This window comes from Notamacropus eugenii, chromosome 3 (assembly GCF_028372415.1).
Source record: "Notamacropus eugenii isolate mMacEug1 chromosome 3, mMacEug1.pri_v2, whole genome shotgun sequence".
Taxonomy (NCBI): Eukaryota; Metazoa; Chordata; class Mammalia; order Diprotodontia; family Macropodidae; genus Notamacropus; species Notamacropus eugenii.
The window spans coordinates 283,794,320-283,814,792 of record NC_092874.1 but is presented as its reverse complement, the minus strand read 5'-3'; the positions used below and the strand labels follow the sequence as shown (position 1 = coordinate 283,814,792).

At 36.9% G+C, this 20,473-nt stretch overlaps 1 protein-coding gene across 8 annotated transcripts in view; it reads right to left on the bottom strand.

Annotated features, from left to right (window-relative positions):
- ANO4 (anoctamin 4) overlaps window positions 1–20,473 on the bottom strand; it is a 415,424-nt gene that overhangs the window by 152,491 nt on the left and 242,460 nt on the right. For 5 of the 8 annotated variants that reach the window (XM_072655688.1, XM_072655689.1, XM_072655692.1 and 2 more), the window contains one exon: window positions 9,777–9,881. The exons of the other annotated variants lie outside the window; for them this stretch is intronic. In XM_072655688.1, the coding sequence (XP_072511789.1) occupies window positions 9,777–9,881 (105 nt within the window). The remainder of the gene's footprint in view (window positions 1–9,776; window positions 9,882–20,473) is intronic. 8 annotated transcript variants of the gene reach the window in all.

The following is a 20,473-nucleotide window of genomic DNA, read 5'->3' as shown; positions in this document are numbered from 1 at the left end:
ATGGGATCCCAGAGAGGTGAAACAACAAACCCAATTTGGTGGAGAATCCCCTTCACAAGAATGGCCTCCTCTTGAAGATCTTAAGCAAGAAGCTGTCTCTTAAGGAGAACAAGAAGCAAAGATCTAGAATGGAATAGCTGAAGCAAAGTTTATTTCTTTATTTTTTAAAAAATTAATTGTTTTCACTAGTACCATTTGTGATTTGCTTGTGGTCACCTTATGGGATTGATGTGGAGAACTGCCCAAGATGAGTAGGTATGGATGGGTTGCTATCTTTATGTTGGAGAAAACATCCAAATGGATGAACTCACTGGTCCACTGGAATATTGGGAGCTTTTGTGTTCATATCCCATTTATTTTTAAAGTATCCTTTATGCACTCGTCCACTGAGTTCTCAGTCAATCAACAATATTTGCTAAATGTTCCAAGAACTATAATGGTGATGTAAGCACAAAGAGTGAAACAATGCCTACTCCCAAGGAAATTATCTTCTAAAAGGGGAAACAAGGATACATTTAAGTAAATTCAGCATAAATATAAAATGAACAAATACAAATAAATACATTTCAATTGCCACTCACCATCCTTGTGAATTCCCAGACCAAAACCACTCCTTCCTGCCTCCTACTCCTCTATATATTCTGTCTTACCCTACTAAAATGCAAGGGGCAGGTGGATAGTGCAGCCTGAAGTCAAGAAGACAACTTCACACCTCAATTATTGACTGTATGACTCCGGGCAAATCATTTAATCCTGTTTGCCTCAGTTTCCTCATCTCCAAAATGAGGTGGAGAAGGAAATGGCAACCCACTCCATTAACTTTGCCAAGAAAACCCCAAATGGGGTCACAGAGAATCAGACATGACTGAACAACATCAAATTAAAGCACAAACTTCTTGAGAGTAGGGACCATCTCACTTATGTATTTGTATTTTCATTTTGCATAGTTCTAGTACAAAGGGATTAATAAGTGTTTTTATCTTTCTCCTACTACCTTCATTCCCTTCCTCCTTTTCTCCCTCCTTCTTTCCTTCTTCTCTCTCAAGAAATACCAGAATATTTTGATTAATTCTTACTAAAACCTAAGTGGGAACACAGGAAAAATTCACATATAAATTTGAAATACAAAAAAGAAAACTGTGTAGTATCATGCAAGATGAATTGTTTGTTTCAGAAATCATAGGATAAATAAAAATATTCTGCTGGATGCAGAAGTAAGGCTGCTCATCATCTCCCTACACTGGCGAGACTGCTCAGGTACTCTTAATCCTTCCATATTGATGACTTCTATGGTTCTGTATATTCTAAGCTAAGGTAAGGTCCATGAAGCATGAAGTTGCAATTTTGATGGCTTTTAATGGGGCCCTCTGCTTTAAACTCACAGTCATCTGATTTGAAAGGGAAATGAAACAAAGGTCCTTCACTTCTCCATCATGCCCCACTGCTTGTGTCAGAATGTCATTATCAGGGGGGTGTCATTTGAGTGTTCATGGAAATCGTTTCTAGAGGATAAATGTTTTTATAAGGCTGTTATTGACTGACATCTTCCTAATAGCTTCAGCTGAGATTGTAACTGTTGTATTGTCTTTTGGCTTTGTAGAACATGTGAACCCATATGTCTTTTGGCTTTGTAGAACACGTGGACCCATATGTAGAACATATAGAAGATAGGTGACGAATTTGGTGACCCTTCTGCAGATGACCAATGTCTTCCATTGTAGTCATATCCATTGTGCTTCTGAAGGGGATCCATTGACTACAAGGTGTGTGTATGTGTTTTTTTTTTCAGTTTAGTTTAAGGGAAGACATTGATAACCTAAAGATTTATCCAAAGGACAATCAAAATATCAGAGAATTTTCATGATATATCAGTGAATCAGTGGAAATTACTAGGATGTTTAGCATGTAGAAGAAAAGATTGAGGAGAAACATGATGCTTTCTTCAGGTACTTAGTTGGTTGTGTGGTACAGGCAAGAGACTCACTCTGGTTGGTTCCAGAGCACAAAATTGGAAGAAATGGTTAAAAGGTGCAGAGAAGCAGCTCTCACTCATTGTAAGGGAGAACTCCTTCATAACCAGACCTGTTGAATGGGCTGTATCAGAAGTTGGTGGCTTCTTCCTTATTTTATCACACCTTGGATGACTACTTGTTAGAAATGCTTGATGAGGTATAGGTTGGATTGGATATCGTCTGAGTTCCATCAACTCTGAGTTCCTGTGATTCTTGGAAATTACAACTCCTGATTCCAATTTATGGAGCTTCAGCTTCCAGGTTGTGACCCCGGAATCTCCAGACATGAAAATTCCTATTTCTTCTGGGGAAAGACATCTGGTCAGTTCAATGCATAGAGAGCTGGACTTGGGATTCAGCAAGACCTAAATGAAGATACTTGCTAGCTCTTGACCCTGGGTAAGTTGTCTTTATCTTCTCAACCTCTGTTTTCTTATCTGTAAAATGCAGATAGTAGAAAACAGAACCTACCTCCCAGGCTTATTGAGAAGACCAAACCCATGGGAAGCATATTGCCATCTCTAAGGTGCTAGGTAAATATAGCTATTAGCAGTAGTAGGAATATGAGGAGGAGGGGCAGGAGAGAAATTAAGAAGAGGGGGAGGAGGAATTCATCTGTACAAAATGTGCCTTCTTGAAATACAGCAACTCTCAACCATTTCTCCTTCTCTTGAACAAATAAAGGCTTAAGAGTTATACTCTGACCAGGAGAGCTCTGTTCTGAGATTCTTTAAAAGAGGAAGATACTGCATTTCTCTTAGGACTAACTTTATACTGACAACACAGGGAGAGAAAGCAGTACAATTAGACACCTAAGTGTCATTGTCCTAGCATACTTACTTTTTGTCACACTGAAACATAGGTGTGAAAAAAAAAAAGACAGCTCTGGTGCGGAGTGATCAAGAGTGGGAGTCTGGCCAGAGTAGTTGAGGCAGGTACCCTCAGTCAAAGAATCACAAAAGGGACCTACGCAGCCATCTGGACAGAAATATACTAGATCCAATTCCCACCAGCTATTGAAAGTTGGTTGTTAAAATTTCAGAGTAAGCATGTTTACACCTCAGAAAGAAGCAAACACCATCATTTGGGGCTTGATATATTATTTTCCTGATTGCCAAGATGTAGGAAGTGATGAAGAAAATGGCAACAATAAGATTAAATTCAAGTTTCCTGCTTGCATTTCCTCCCCCCCACAAAGAGCTGGTTGTTAAACATTTTTAACACCCCCCCCACCAACAAGACCACCTCCTACACAAAAGGAATCCCCACTCTAACAGACCCTACAAATGACCATTCTACATTTTCAGGGAGGGTAAAACTCTCAGGCTTCCAAGGGAACCCATTCCACTTCTACATAGCTTTAATTGGGCTATATTAGATAAATTAATGGAATAATTAATTTGCTAACAGTATAATTAGTGGTACTGGATTTGAAGTCAAAAGACCTGGATTCAAATCTCCCCTCAGACTCTTAGCTGTGTGACCCATGGCAAGTCTCTTCATTTTTTTTGTACTTCTTTTCTCATTTTCCTTACTCAGAGACTAAGAAATACTAAAGAAAGAGAAAGAAGAACGGCTAATAGCAAGGTGATGTTGGCTTTGGAATTAGAGGGGAGGCAAAGGAATGAGTGTTGTCTGTGGGGTCATAGGCCCTCTGGGCTGGAATCCCAGGTCTGTCAGTTAATGCGTTGGTAATGGGCAAGCCACCTGGGCCTCAGTACTCAGACAAATTGCTTCAACTTGCTGGGTCTCAGTTTCCCTCATCTGTAAAATGAGAGGGCTGAACTTTTAACGTTTCTAAGGAATGTTCCAGTTTTAAATCTCTGTCTTTATGATTTGACTGTCAACTCCCAGGCAACATCATCAAGTGTACAGATAAAAGACTAGCCTCGGAATAAGAAAAACCTGGAGTGAAGCCTTTTTTCAGAAATAAAAGGACTTTACACTAGCTGCTTCACTTCCTTGAAAGTTTTCGTTTCATCATGTGTGCAATAAGGTTGGTTTAGATGACCTTCAAGGTCCCTTCTAGCTCTGGACTTCTGAACTGATGAAAACTGCTGTAATTTTGTTCTAAGATTGTTGAGTTGCTTGGATGACAAGAGACACAATGAAGCTACTTTACATAATATGCATATATGTATATACAAATTTATACAGGCACATGTATGTGCACATACCTACACCTACGTGTGTATATATGCATCAAGGTATTTTGTACACATTTATCTGCGTATATGTTGCTTCCTCCCAGTAAGAAGGAAGTTCTACGAAGTCAAGGACTGTTTGCTTCTCTATCTCCATGTCCTCAATGCCCAGCACAATGGCAGGCTCATAGCATGTATTTACTAAATATCTGTGAAAATGAATTGAATTCCTAACTTTCCTTGTAAATGGTGGAGACACAAGCTCTGCCAGGACAAAATGGCCAGTCTTTTTCTGATCCAATAGACTGGGAGTAGCAAGTATGCCAAACGGTTAATGAACAACAACTCGACGGCGAACACGAGGCAACATCTCCTTTAAGAAAGGGAGAAAATTTGTCTTGTTGAAAATATAAACCAAGAATAAAAACTGTAAAGTCCAAATACGAAAGGTACCATAACATGTTATCCAATACATCATCTCGTTCATTCAGCCATGGAAAATTAGTTAAAACACTTCAGAGATTCTGACTTTTCTTTTGCATAAAAGTCAGACATTTCTTTAATGTATTCTAATTCTTTTAAGATATCTTTCAAGATAATTTCAATGAATTGCCAGTCTTTTCCTATTTCAACAATGAGGAATGTGTATGATGTTGATTAGAGACCACGTCATGGATGCACAATGGTAACCTTGGAGATTTGGCCAAGGTTATGAAATCCTGATGGGAGCAAGTAGAGGTTAAGCTCGTAAAGGTTTCATTTGCTATATTTCTATTCTTAGAATTGGACAGATCTCTGAGTTGCTGTAGATAACAAGGGACATAATGAAACTATTATACATACATATTACATGCAGTATAGGTTTATACAAATGTATATAGCCACACATGCATGTGCACACATATACATAGATGTATACATACATTTATGTGTGTATAGGCACACACATTCATATATACACACATGTATATATGCATGCATGCATTATTTCCAGGAGTAAAAGTTGCTGACAGCTATGGTTATGATATGTTAATTCATATAATAATATTTTGAGCTAGAAGGGACCTTACAGGTCATTTAGTCTACCACCACCCCCATTTTACTTATGAGGAAACTCGTAAGTAACTCATAAGTAAGAGAAATTAAGTAACCTGTCTAGGCTCAAACAGCTAATAACAGTCTAATTGGGGATTTGAATTCCATTATCCTTGCCTTTGAATCCAGTATCTCACTCATATCACCACCTAGATGGCTCATTAGTTCTTATAAAACCAAAGAAACTCAAGAACAGAATGGCACCTGAATAGGGTATTCAATCCAGCCTATTCGTGAGTAGGAATCTCCTCCATACACCATGCCTGACACAATTATCCAACTTGGATGAAGATCTACAGGCAGTGAGAAAACTATCTCAGACATGGCCCTAATTGTTGGGAAGTCTTTCCACACACAGTGAGCCAAAATCTGCCTTTTTTTTAACTTCCTAGGTCGGCCTCTCGATGTGTCTCTGGAGCACAATTCAAACATGCCTAAATGCTTTTAAAAATTAACAAGAATTTTTATTTTTCCTCTTCTCACCCACTGAAAAGAAAGAAAAATGAAGGAAAATACACACACACACACACACAGATTGACAGAGAGAGAGAGAGAGAGAGAGAGAGAGAGAGAGAGAGAGAAAGACAGACAGAGAGACAGTCAGAAACAGAGGCAGAGAGAGACACAGAGAGACAGAGAAAGACAGAGAGAGAGACAGAGAGACAGAGACAGAGAAAGAGAGACAGAGACAGAGAGAGACAGAGAGACAGAGAGGAAGAGAGAAAGAGGGAGGGAGGGAAAGAGGCAAGGAGGGAGAGAGAAAGGAAGGAAGGAAGGAAAGAAGAAAGGAAAGAAGACCTGTAATACATAACACAGTCATGTAAAACAAATTTTCATACTGGTCACATCCAAAAATGCATTTCCTGTTTTGCTTATTAGTCCATTCTCTTTCTATCATAGGGTGAGCAATGTTGTTCTTTATCAGTGCTCTGGAATCATGGCTAACCATTTCAATGATCAGAGTTCTTTTCTCTCAAAATTGCTTTTATGATATGGATGTTATAAATTGTTCTCCTGGTTATATTACTTTGCATCAGTTCATATGACAATTTCCATACCTCTTGGTAACCATCTTTTTCTTCATTTCGTACAGCACAATAGTATTACATGATTTTCACATGACAGCTGTTCACACAACCATTCAATGAAAGTAATAACAGTAACAGCTTGCATTTACATAGTGCTTCAAGATTTATAAAGCACTTTAGATGCTATCTTATTTGACAGTGAGGTAGAAGTTAGTATCACCCTCATTTTACAGATGTAGAAACTGAGGCAGTCAGAGGTTAAGCGACTTGCCTAGGATCATATAGATAATAAATGTCTGAGGTGGGATTTGAATTGACATCTTCCTAGTTTCAAATCGAGCTCTCATCCACTATACCACCTAGAAAATGGCTTAAGCATTTACTACGTCCAAGGTTCTTTGAGAACACTAATTGAGTATTGCTAACCTTGAGTTTTTTCTGTCATTATGCATCCCCAGTTCCTCTACCTAATCCTTATATGGATTTGAGAGCTATCACCATTGTAAGTTCCCTCTGTAGGATATACTCCAGCTTGTCAAGGTCTTTCCTAAATGTGCTACCAGGAATTGAACATAGTACTCTGACCAAAAGAGGATGACCACTTCTTCTGTCCTAGATATCATATGTCTATTGTGTTCAGTCATTTTCAGTCTTGTCCAACTCATTTGGGATTTTCTTGGCAAAGATACTGGAGAGGTTTGCCATTTCCTTCTCTGGCTCATTTTCCAGAGGAGGAAACTGAGGCAAACAGGGTTAAATGATTTCCCAGGGTCTTACTGCTAGTAAGTGTCTAAGACTAGATTTGAACTCAGGTCTTCCTGACTCCAGGCTCGGCTTTCTATCCTCTGAACCACCTCACTCTCCCTGTGTCTTTTAGGGTAGGCTAATATTGTATTGACTTCTTGTCTTCCACGTCACAGTCTTAACTCATGGTGACTTAGTAACTCTTGTATGAACACTAATCCTTAGTACTCTCCTTTTTTTTTACCATAGGAAACTAGAACTGATGTTCTGCAATAACTTTTCTCAAGGTATATGAATATATTCCTGTCTAGCAGGAACCCACGCTTTTTAAAATTCAAGTTCAACATTTTAATAACTGAGTCAGGTTGCTTCCCTCTCCTATAACCATTTAATATTAAATATTAAACACTCAGTGGTAGGGAGGTACAGAGAAAAGAAAGAGGAAACCTGAGATCAAATTCAGTCTATGATACAGTAGATGTAAAACCTGGGGCAAATCACTCAAACTTGGGGGGCTCCGGGCAAGTCTCTTAGATTAGACTACAACATTAGTACAGATGCCAACCTGTAATTACAGGAAAAAATTTTCATGCCCAGATGAAACTACAGGTCTTGGTGACATATATTTCTCCCTACACACCTCACCCCCTCTTTGACACTTAAATACATATCTGATATACTGGTAAAACAACGTAAAAAGCAAACAAATGAAAAACATAACCCTCTCCTCCGCAAGAACTACACATTCTTATACATGAAACCCACAGCATTGTCTTGACCCCTCTCAGCTCAAAGTAACTTAGAAAAATAATGCCTATAATTATGATTAATTGATGTAAAATGCATAATGCTCATAATTAACCAAGGCCTCATCCTGCCCCCACCTAAAGTTTTACATTTAGGTTCTTAAAGATTTGAAAATGAGTCCTATTTTCATTCTGATGGAAAATTTAAGAAACATACGAGCAGTAGCTTAAATAACAATAGGTAGTCCATCATCTTTCAAACCGAACCAGGAAACTACATTATCTCTTCAGTCCTCACAAAGAAGCTATTTTTTTTCAAATCACTATTAATTCAAGCTAGATTATTTTTTGGGGGGAAAATTCAATTTCTCTTGTACAAATCAACCCAACACAATAGGACCACCCTGACTGGAACACTGAGAAATAGTTATTCTTTGATGGAAACATTTCCTGCCCTCTTCTGAGAACTTACTTCTCTATTACAAGATTAACTTTGTTCCACAGTAGGCTATTAAAAATTCTATGTGATGGGATTTCATGGGAAGAAGCAACATTTGACAGGAAACCTAGATTCTAGCTCTGACTTTGCAATGGTTGTAAGGGCAATCTTAGGTATATTCCTTTATCTTCTGAGTCTCACTTGTCGCTTCTATAAAATGAAAATAAGGATCTAATTACTAAGTTACAAGGGGGTATTCTGAGGACAAATGCTATGTCATCAATAAATATTTATTAATGCTTTAAAAATAACATAGACATAAAATGCAGCATCATCATCACTAAGTGTTACCAATTTTCTCCTTTTTTTAAAAAAAAAAAACCCAGAATTTAATTTAATCCCTTATTGCTACATTAGGCAACAGGATGCAGTAAAAAGAGGCATTGTGTCTCTTTGGGTCCCAGGATCCTGATCTGCCAAACTAGAAGGGGTGGGATGGTTTAGATGGCTTTAATGTCCCTTAACTCTAAATTTATGAGACTGTGATTCCACGTCTCATCACTTTCATCTACATACATGAATGTTAACTCCTGGTGAACAGAGATGGCTTCATTCACTATCTCTGTGACCCCAGTGTCTGGCCTGAAGCCTGACATACAGGAAGCACTGAATAAAGGCTTGTTGATTGGTTGATGCCTTGTCTTCTTCAACTGGACTTAATGTCCAGTCTTAATGCCTGTAAGTTTAATGATCTTTCTAATTCTCTAAACCTGTAAGTTGTAGAGAAGGTGTTGACTTGTGTTAGGAGCTCCCAACACCAAATAAAATCACAGATCCAGTTTCTTTCTCTAACTCTCCTGGCAACCTTGCACAGTTAAGTTTAGTATTTGGTTAGTGTTTGCTGAATGAATAAGCCTCTGGCACATAGTAGGTGCTATATAAATACTATTTTTTATTTTATTATTAGTGTAATAGAGAGAGCTGTTGTTAGAATCAAGAAGATCTGGATGCAGGTGCTGGTTCTAATATATGAGCTGTGTGACCCCAGGATCATACAGATTAAGACAGATGCCTAATAACTTTCTCAGGGCCTTTGGCAAGTTTCTAAGATGAAAAGCTGCAGAACAGGTGCCATTCTGCACGAGTAGAGAGGACTACCTCATTAGGAATTTCATATACTAAAAACATCACAGGTGAGGTCTTCTTCCCCAAAACAAAACAGAATACTAACCCAGGTAGTTCACCCTACAGAAGGTATATATCCCAGTTATTCCAGTGCTCAGATATTGAGAGCCCACTTGAAAGGCTGAGGGCTCTATTAAAGTTTTTCCAATCAAGCTTAAAGAAAATCCTGATATCCTAAAGGCTTAGAAATCAGTTTCATGAGTAAAATATCCATTTTCACTGACCACCTTTCCGCTACAATGTAATTATCCTTTCTATTCTCTTCTTTCTTTTGGGGGATCTGGTCATCACCTATTCAAGCACTCTAACTTTATTTTCACATTTTCAGCATTTTGCTCTGGTGTGCACTTTACTAATCAATTTAAAATGTGAGCAAAACTTACTTTCTTGTATTGCATTAAGAATTTCTGAAAAGTCCACGTCACTCTTTGGGCCGTCAGTCTGCATTGGCATATCCAGTGGGTAACCTTGCAAATCCACCCGGCCTTCTAAAGAAATGAAAAATATGCATGGAGTTTGCAGTTGTTCTGCAGAGAGCCCAAGAGAGCTTTTGGACTACAGAGAGAAGCAGTCAATTAAAAAACAAACAAACAAAAAAAACCAGAAGTGAGCTGGTTTCAATGCCAAGTCATCTCTTTCTAAAAGGTGCCTTTCTTTTCTTCTCTTTCTAAATTGACAGGACATTTATTTTCATTGAGGCTAAGGTGAAAAACTGTCTTCCTATAGTAAAAATGTAGCTCTGATTTAATCCCTAGGCTACTCACTTTATGAACTCAATTATTACACTGCTTGGTAATTTCCTGTGGCAGTGACTGTAGCAGGCTGGTGTTCATACAATGCATTTGTTTATAAGGCAGTCAGGGATTGCTGGTGCTGAAAAGACGATCAGCACTTAATTGCTGAACAGCAACTTCTTTGTTTTAGTTACCAATAAAAATAAAATCAAACCAAAATTGATTGAAATTGTATGACTCACAGAATTTCAGAGTTGGAAAGTACCTCTGAAGCCATCTAGACTCACTTGTACTTTAAAAAGTATCTCCTTTCCATGATTCCAAGTAATCCTATTTGAATAACTCCAGTGAGTAAGAAACCATTTTCTCCTGAGGCATTTTAGGTACATTTTAGGGAGAGTTGTAATTGTTAGACTGTTCTTCTTTACAATTAGCTCGGAGATAGAATGGCCTAGGAGATAGGGTACCAGAAGTAGGTTCAACAAGAACTGACTTCAAGTCCTGCTTCAGATTCTTATTAGCTGGGTGACCCTGAGTGAGAAACTCAACTCCTCTGTGCTTCAGTGTCTTCATCTGGAATATGAAGAGGATACTGTGTTTGTAAGAATCCTTTTAACTTTAAACCTATAAGCCTAAATTTGTTTCATTAATATTTCTAGCCACTGCTACTAATTTTGCTTTCTAGGGTCAACCAGAAATAGTCTGATCATTATTCTATACATTGTGGCATGAACACTCACTTCAATATAATTTAGCATTCAGGTCAGTAAAAGGCTTTATTCTGTATGTTGCTACAAGCCAAGGCATGAAGAAGCATTACCTGCACATGCAAATAAACTTCTCAATACAAATAATTCCCCAGATGAATAAATAAAACCCAGAGTCACACAACTGGTCAGTGTTTGGCCCTGGGGGCAACTTATTGGGTTCCCCAGGAAAGAAGGTAGAGACTTTTTTATATGCTAGTCTGTTGATAGCATCAGGATTCTGTAAGATGTTAGATTGTTTTTCAGATACATTTGCTCAAGAACTGGGGTAAAGGAAGACAAAATAGGGGTTAGACATGACTGCTATCTTTTCTTTTTACTGAATAGAGACTAATTCAAAAAATGCCATCATTCAATTCAAGAAAGAAAGACAACCATTGGAAACGATTGAATTTTTCTGGAGAGGCAAGATGGGTCAGTGGAAAGAATATTGACTTTGAAGTCAGGAGTTCCAAGTTAAAAAACTACCACTACTTCTTATCATCTGTGTGATAACAAGTGACAAACTCCCTGGGCCTCAGTTTTCTCATCCATAAAATGAGCAAGTTGCACTAGATAGTGTCTGAGGTCTCTTCTTGCTAAAAATGTATGATTTTCTCCTCCTGCCTAAACATTCACAGCACCAGGGAATACATGTATTCAACTGTTACAGCAAAAGTCTGCCAATCAAGACCATATAATTTATTGTGGCCATTATATAGAGTTAATTTAATACTTAACCATACATAACAAAGGAGATGAAGGCAGCCTGGTGCAGAGGGGTGTGTGCTGGGCATGTCATCAGAAAATCTGGATTTGAACCTCACTTCCGACATTTACCAGTTGTGTGATTCTGGAAAACTTGTTCTATCTCTGTTTCTTAAGCAATCCTGAGGCATAGATGGCTAACGGGATATGGGCTGGTGAAAGGAGTTCTCACACCAGGTGCTCCTTACCCTGATGAAATTCAAACTCCTTGCTTCAGTAATAAGGGAAAGAGTGTATGCCCTTCTAATGTCACAAGACTTTGTCCAGACCCCTACCGTATGCTTGTCTGATGGGTTTAGTTTTTTTCCCTATCAAGTGATTTTTAGAATCTGAGCTAAGCAATTGAAAAAAATTCACAGGAAGCAGATATGACATTGCAAAAGTGTTTCAAGAACTACTGGAAGTGAAAGACGAGAGATTTCTACTGGGTGGCCAAACTCCAGGGCTGAAATAAGAAATATCCGGCATTAAGAATGAATGGGTGGATGCCCTAATGTCTAACATCTTTGCATTTAGCCTCCTTGTTATGAAACCAGCCCTTCTTTGGACTTCCTAATTAGGCAGTGATCACTGAAGCCCAGACAAACAGCTGCTGGCTGCTGTTGGCACAGAATGGTCCTATGTGCCACTCCATGTGAAGCTGTGTGACCACAGAGGTTAAGAGACCTTTATGCTTTCCAGTGAAAAACCTTACTGGAAGGTGCTCAGGAAAATTCCTACTTTGATTACTTAAGTTGATTGTATTAAACATAAATAAGCTGAACATTTTTATTTTTAAAAATATTGGGTTTTCAGCATTTGTTCTTCAAAGCACACATTCCATTGACAGGTAAATATATTAGAAATGAAAGAAAAGTAAGTTGCTTTCATTAAACAACCATTTGGTGCTTCTCTTCCAGAGTTCCCTTCATTCCAAATTTATAGAATTTAAATTTTTTTAAAAAGGAAAATAAATCAAACTTTTGAAATAACACACCTGCCAATTTTCTAAACAAAAGAATCATTTTGAAAAATTGTCTAGTCATAATGGATATTTAGGTTAATTTTGAAATCCACTTCATTGTACAATTCAATAGATAAATTTGAAAGATGAGGGTCAGATGATAGTACAATGATAGTACATGGCAATGCAGGACTGATTAAATGACAGTAACCCCCTCATTACCCTGACAAATGTTAGAATATAGCCAACTTAAGGGAAATCTCTCACGGAGTGACCGAGAGGTCTGTCCTTGGTTGCCCTGACCAACACTTTTTTAAAAAAAATAACCTGGTTGAAGGCAGAGATGTCATGCTTATCAAATTTTCAAATAACACAAAATTGGGGGGATGGTTAATGCACTGGATGGCAAAGTCAGTTTCCAGAAAGATCTCAACAAGCTGAAGCAGACAGCTAAAGCTAACAAGATGAAATTAAATTGGAATAAATATCAGGGTTGTCCTCCACTCCCTTACCCCCATACTCAATAACTCCAGAAGCTTCCTGTGACCTCTATGGTCAAGTATCAAATCCTCTGGCATTTAAGTCTCTTCACAACCCACCCTCTTTCCAATTTTTTTTATTGAGTCCTCTCCACTAACTTTGTGATCAAAGTACATTAGCCTCCTTGCTTTTCCTCACACACACTCTATCTCCCATCTCTGTACCCCATGACTGAAATGCTTTTTCCTCCTCATCTCTGCCACTTAACTTCATGAGTTTTCTTAAACATTCAGCTCAAATCTCTCCTTCTGAAAGAGACCTTTCCAAGTCAATTTCCCTACCCCACCTCACCCTCACTAGTGCTGTCCCCTCTGAGAGTCTATTTTAAAAATCTTCTGTGTACCTATTTCTTCACAGACCATCTCCTCCATCAGAATGTAATCTCCTTGTGGACAGAGACTGGTTTTGCCTTTCCCTGTATCCCCAGAACCCAACACAGTACCTGGTGTGTAATAAGCACTTAATAAATGCTTGTTGACTTGACCAGGCATCATTACCCAAATTTACAAGTACAAGATGGGAGTGGCAATTTGTGGGGAAAAGGTCCTTGGAAAGTTAAGGAAATTATAAACTCAGTGTGCACCAACAGTATAACCTGACCATCAGAAAATCTAACTTACTTTTAAGTGCTTTTTGCAGAGTACTTGACTCACAGAGGGTGAATGTCTCACTCTACTCTTCCTGGGTCAGACCACATATGGAAAACTGTGTCCAGTTTTGGCATCACATTTTAAGAGGGACATTGGCAAATTAGATGGAATAAGTTCACTGGCTGGCGACTGGTATAGTGAGGAGACTCAAAGGGAAGTAATCTGAGGACAGGAATCTAATCCATATAACCGTATAAAAGGGGACTTGGGAGAGAGGTAGCAATTTCAAATATCTGAAGAGCTGGCAGTTGGATGAGATTAGCATAGTCCCAGAAGAAGAGATGAGAAAAGTGAATGTCAGCAGATTTTGACTCAATAGAAGAAAGACTTTAACAATTAGAGCTTTCTGAAAAAGGGAATGGATGGCCTGATATGTAAGGTAGTGAGGTCTCTGTTACTGAAGATATTCAAACATTTGTGAAGTAGCTTCTGTCAAAAGACAGAAGATGAACCCTTTGTTGTTCTTCAGTCATTTCAGTGGTGTCTAATTTTTTGTAATTTCATTTGCAATGTTCCTGGCAGAAATTTCCTTCTCTAGCTTATTTTCCAGATAAGAAACTGAGGCAAATAGGATTAAGTGACTTCCCCAGGGTCACACAATTATTACATGTCTGAGGCTGGATTAGAACTCATGAAGATAAGGCTTCCTGAGTTCAATTCCAGTGTTCTATCTACTCCTCCACTTAGCTGACACTTTGAACTTCAACAAATTTTTATTAATGCTAGTGCTTTCCCCTCTGTTGATTATTTCCAATTTATCCTGTGTATGCCTTGTTTGTACAGAGTTGTTTGTATGCTGTTTCCCTATTAGACTATGACTTCCTTGAGAAGAGGTTCTGTTTTGTGCCTTTCTTGGTAATCGGAACATTTAGCACAGTGTCAGATACATATTAGAAAACTTGTAAATGCTTGTTGAGGATGAAGCCAAGATGGCAAAAAGAAGCCAGGAAGTTGTCTGTGGTCTTCAGTTTTCCTCACAAACAATGTTAAATCAAGCCTCTAAACAGATTCTGGAGTGACAGACCTCACAAAACGATGGAGTGAAACAATTTTCCAGCTTAAGATAATTTAGAAGGACTTCAGGAAAAGGTTTGTCTCACTTGGGTTAAAGTGGAGCACAGCCCAACACAAACAGTATTCAGGCAAGTCAGTAGGGGGCTCTTAACCATGTCACAGATCAGCAACAGAGGCCCCTTGGTCCTGGCTAAGCAGGCCAGCAGTGAGGCCTCCAGCACATAACGCAAACTGTGAACCCTGGAACCCTGCCTTAGCAGGTGTGAATAAGCTGCCCAGCCCAGCACAGTTGGAAAACTGCAAGCACTGAGGCCCAGGTGTGAAAAGTCAGTGACCAAGTCCCTGACCCATAGCATAAGAAACTTAGGACAGTAACCACTGTGCCCCAGGAGAAGAGTTCAACTTTAAAAGTCATGAAATGAGCTGAAAAATGAGTGAAAGACAGAAAAGAGCCCTGACCACAGAAAATGACTATGGTGACGGGGAAGAAGAGGACAACAATGTCATAATGCCCCCAAAGGGGAATATGAATTGGTCTCAAGCCCCAAAATTCCTCTCGGGAGAGCTCAAAAAGGATTTTAAAAATCAAGTAAGAGAAGTAGAAGAAAAAATGGGAAAAGAATGAGAGGTATATAAGAGAGAGTCAACAGTTTGGAAAGAGAAGCACAAAAATTGACGGAAGAAAACAACTCCTTAAAAAACGGAATTGACCAAATTGGAAAAAAAAATCCACTGAAGAAAGCAACTCCTTTAAAAAGAGAATTGACCAAATGGAAAAGGAGGTAAAGCTAACTGAAGAAAATAATTCCTTAAAAATCATTTAAAATCCTTTAAAAGAAGGCTTGAACAAGTAGAAGGTAATGACTCTATGAGACATCAAGAATCAATTAAATAAAATTAAAAGAATGAAAAAAAGAGAAGAAAATGTACAATATCTCATTGGAAAAACAACTGACCTGGAAAATAGATCCAGGAGAATTATTGGACTATTTGAAGGCCATGATAAAAAAAAAGGGGGGGCTAGACAGTATTTTTCAAGAAATTATCAAGGAAAATTACCCTGATATTCTAAAATCAGAAGGTAATAAAATCATTGAAAGAATCCACCAATCACCTCCTCAGAGCATAATCTTTCAGGGGAAGAGATGGACATTTAGTGAAAGAGAGGACCAGAAAAGACCAGAGCTGAACAGAAAATTTGATCTTCAAATACAAGACTTAAGTTTAAAAAGGTAAACAGGAAAATAATATCATTCAAGAAGATTACACTGTTTACATCCCTACATAGGAAGATGATACTTGTAACTCTTGAAAACTGTATTTCTATTAGGGCAGTTAGAAGGAATATACATAGATAGAGGGTATGAGTATAAGTTGAGTTTGATGTGATGAAATAAAAAAAAAATTAGGGGGTGAAAAATGTATTGTACTGAGAGAAAAAGAAAATGAAAGAGAATAAGGTAAATTATATCACAGAAGGAGGCAAAAGACCTATTACAGTAGAGTGAAAGAAGGGAGTGAGTGAAACTTGTTTGGAACTTACTTTCACTGGATTTAGCTCAAAGAGGGAATAACATACATATTCAGCTGAGTATAGAAATTTATCTTACTCTATTGGGAAACAGGAGGGGAAATGGGAAAGAAAAGAGAAAGGGCCAATGATAGAAGGGAGGGTAGAAGTAGAAAGAGAAAGGGGAAAGAAAAAGGAGGGCAGGCTGAGGGAGATGGTAATCAGAAGCAAAACACTGATGCGCAGGAAGAGGGTGAAACTAGAAAGAAAAGTATAAACTGTGGGAAAATAGGAGAGAGGGAAATACACAGTAATCATAACTGTGAATGTAAATAGGATGAGCTTTCCTACAAAATGGAAATGGATAATAGAGTAAATTAAAAACCAGAATGCTACAATATGGAAGAAACACATCTGAAGCAGAGAAATACACACACTTGAAAGGTAAAAACCTGGAGCAGAATGTGTTATGCTTCCGCTAAAGTAAAAAATAGGAGGGGCAGTAATACTGATGTCAGACAAGGTTAAAACAAAAATATACCTAATTAAAAGAGATAAGGAAGGAAACTACATCTTACACAAACATGGAGCATGTATTAGGGCATAAAACCTCACAATGCAATGCAGAAAGGCAGAAATGTGAAATGCATTTCAGATCATGATATAATAAAAATTACAATTAATGAAGGGTCACAGAAAGATAGATGAAAAATTAATTGGAAACTAAATATTCTAATCTTAAGAATGAGTGGGTCAAATAACAAGTCACAGAAACAATCAATAATTTCCTCAAAGAGAATGACAATAATGAGACAACATTCTAAATCTTATGGGATGCAGACAAAGCAGTTCTTAAGGGAAATTTTATACCTCTAAAAGTTTACATGAATAAAACAGAGAAAGAAGAGATCAATGAATTGGGCATGCAACTAAAAGCAGCAAGAAAAAGAACAAATTAAAAATTCCCAATTAAATGCCAAATTAGAAATTCTAAAAATCAAAACAGATTAATAAAACCAAAATTAATAAAACTATTGAACTAATAAATAAAACTAAGAGCTGGTTTTATGAAAAAAATCAATAAAATAGGCAAAATTTTGATTAATTTCATTTAAAAAGGAAGAAAACCAAATTATCAGCATCAAAAATGAAAAGGATTAATTTCCCACCAATGAAGAGGAAATTAAAGCAATAATTAGGAGTTATTTTGCCCAATTGTGTGCCAATAAATTTGACAATCTAAGTAAAATGGAAAAATATTTACATAAATATAAATTGCCCAGATCAATAGAAGAGGAAATAAAATACTTAAATAACCTTGTTTTAGAATAAGAAATTGAACAAGTCATCAATGAACTCCCTAAGAAAAAATCACCAGGGCCAGATGGATTTACAAGTGAATTCTACTAAACATTTAAAAAACAATTAATTCCGATGCTATATAAACTATGTGGAAAAATAGGTGAAGGAGTCCTACATAATTCCTTTTATGACACAAATATGATGCTTATATCTAAACTAGGAAGAACCAAAATAGAAAGAAAATTATACACCAATTTCCCCAGTGAATATTGATGCAGAAATTTAAAATAAAATATTAGCAAAGAGGTTACAGCAATTTACCACAAGGATAATACATAATACCAGCATAATTGACCATAGTAATAACAAACTAACAGAAATCATATGATTATTTCTATAGATACAGAAAAAGCTTTTCGACAAAATACAATATCCATTTCTATTAAAAAAAAGCCACTAGAGAGCATAGGGATAAGTGGAATTTTCCTTAAAATGATAAGCAGTATCTATATAAACCATTAGCAAGCATTGCATGTAATTGAGATAAGCTAGAAACATTCCCAACAAGACCAGGGGTGAAACAAGGATGTCCATTATCACCACTATTGTTCAATACTGTACTAGAAATGTTAACTTCAGCAATAAGAGATGAAAAAGAAGTTGAAGGAATTAGAACGAGGAAACAAAACTATCGCTCTTTGCAGATGATATGTTATACTCAGAGAATTCTAGAAAATCAACTAAAAAAACCTACTTAAAACAATGAAAAACTTTAGCAAAGCTGCTGGATATAAAATAAACCTACATAAATCACCAGCATTTCTATGTATTACCAATAAAGCCTAGCAGCAAGAGATAGAAAGAGAAATTCCAGTTAAAATAACTGTAGATAATATAAAATATTTTGGAGTCTATCTGCCAAGACAAACTCAGGAATTAAATGAACATAATTACAAAACACTTTTCATACAAATAAACTCAGATCTAAACAACTAGAAATATATCAGTTGCTCATGGGATGGCAGAGCTAATATAATAAAAATGACAATTCTATCCAAAGTAATTTAGTTATCCAGTGCCATACCAAACTACCAAAAACTATTTTATAGAGCTAGAAAAATAATGACAAAATTCAACTAGAAGAAGAAAAGATCAAGAATATCAAGGGAATTAATGAAAAAAATGCAAAGGAAGATTGCCTAGCTGTAGCAGATCTAAAATAATATTATAAAGCAGCAATCATCAAAACTATTTGGTATTGGCTAGGAAATAGAGTGGGATCAGGGGAATAGATTAAGTACAGAAGACTCAGTACTAAATGACTAGAGTGATCTATTGTTTGATAAACTTAAAGACTCCAGTTTCTAGGGAAAGAACTCACTATTTGACAAAAATTTCTGGGAAAACTGGAAAACAGTATGGTAGAAACTAGGTACCGATCAACATCTCACACCCTATACCAAGATCAGGTTGAAATGAGTACATGATTTAAACATAGAGGATAGTACCATAAGCAAATTAGGAAAGGAATAGTTAATCTGTCAGATCTACAGAGAAGGGAAGAATTTATGATGAACAGAGAGAGAGAGAACATTATGAAAAGCAAAATAGATAATTTTGATTACATTAAATTTAAAAAGTTCTGTACAAACCAAACCAACGTAACCAAAATTGGAAGGAAAACAGATACCTGGGAAACAATTTTTGCAACTAGTGTTTCTCATAAAGGTCTCATTTCTAAAGTATATAGAGAACTGAATCAAATTAGTAAGAAGACAAGTCATTCCCCAATTGATAAAGTCAAATGATATGAACAGGCAGTTTTCAGAAGAAGAAATTAAAACTATCTATAATCATACAAAAATACTTTCAATCATAATTGATTAGGGAAATACAAATTAAAATAACTCTGAGGTAGCACCTCACATCTATCATATTGGCTAATATGACAAAAAAGGAAATTGATAAATGTTGGAGAAGATGTGAGAAAACTGGAACAATAATGCATTCCTGGTGGAGTTGTAAACTGCTCCAACAATTCTGGAGAGCAATTTGGAACTATGCCCAAAGGGCAATCACACTGTGCATACCCTTTAATCTAGCAATACCACTACTAGGTCTATATCACAAAGACATGATAAAAATGGAAAAAGACCCACATGTACAAAAATATAGTAGTTCTTTTTTTGCTGGCAAAGAATTGGAAATTGAGAGGATGCCCATCAGTTGGGGAATAGCTTAACAAGTTGTACTATAGAATACTATTGTTCTCTAAGAATTGATGAGCATCTAGTTTCAGAAAAACCTGCAAAGATTTACAAGAACAGATGCTGAGTCAAGTGAGCAGAACCAGCTACCTTGTACACAGAAACAGCTACATTATGTGATGATCAATTATGACAGATTTAGATCTTCTCAGCAACACAATGATCCAAGAAAATTCCAAAAGACTTGTAATAGAAAATGTTAACCACATCCGGAGAAAGAACTATGGAATCTGATTGCAGATCAAAGCAACATTATTTTAACTTTTTTTTTGTTTATTTCTTTCTTGTGGTTTTTTTCTTTTGGTCAGATTCTTCTTTTACAACATGACTAGTATGGAAATATATTTAACATGATTTTACATGTATAATCTAAATCAGATTGCTTGCTGTCTTGGGGAAGGGGTATGAAAGGAGGGAGGAAGAAAAATTTGGAACTCAAATCTTACAAAAATGAATGTTCAAAATTATCTTTACACATAACTGGAAAAAATAAAATGCTACCGAGACTGAAAATAAATTTTAAAAAGGTGAATAAATACTTATTGTCTTGACATATTAAAACTAAACACAGAAACTCCAGTTGCCAGAAGGTTTCACAGCTTAGCA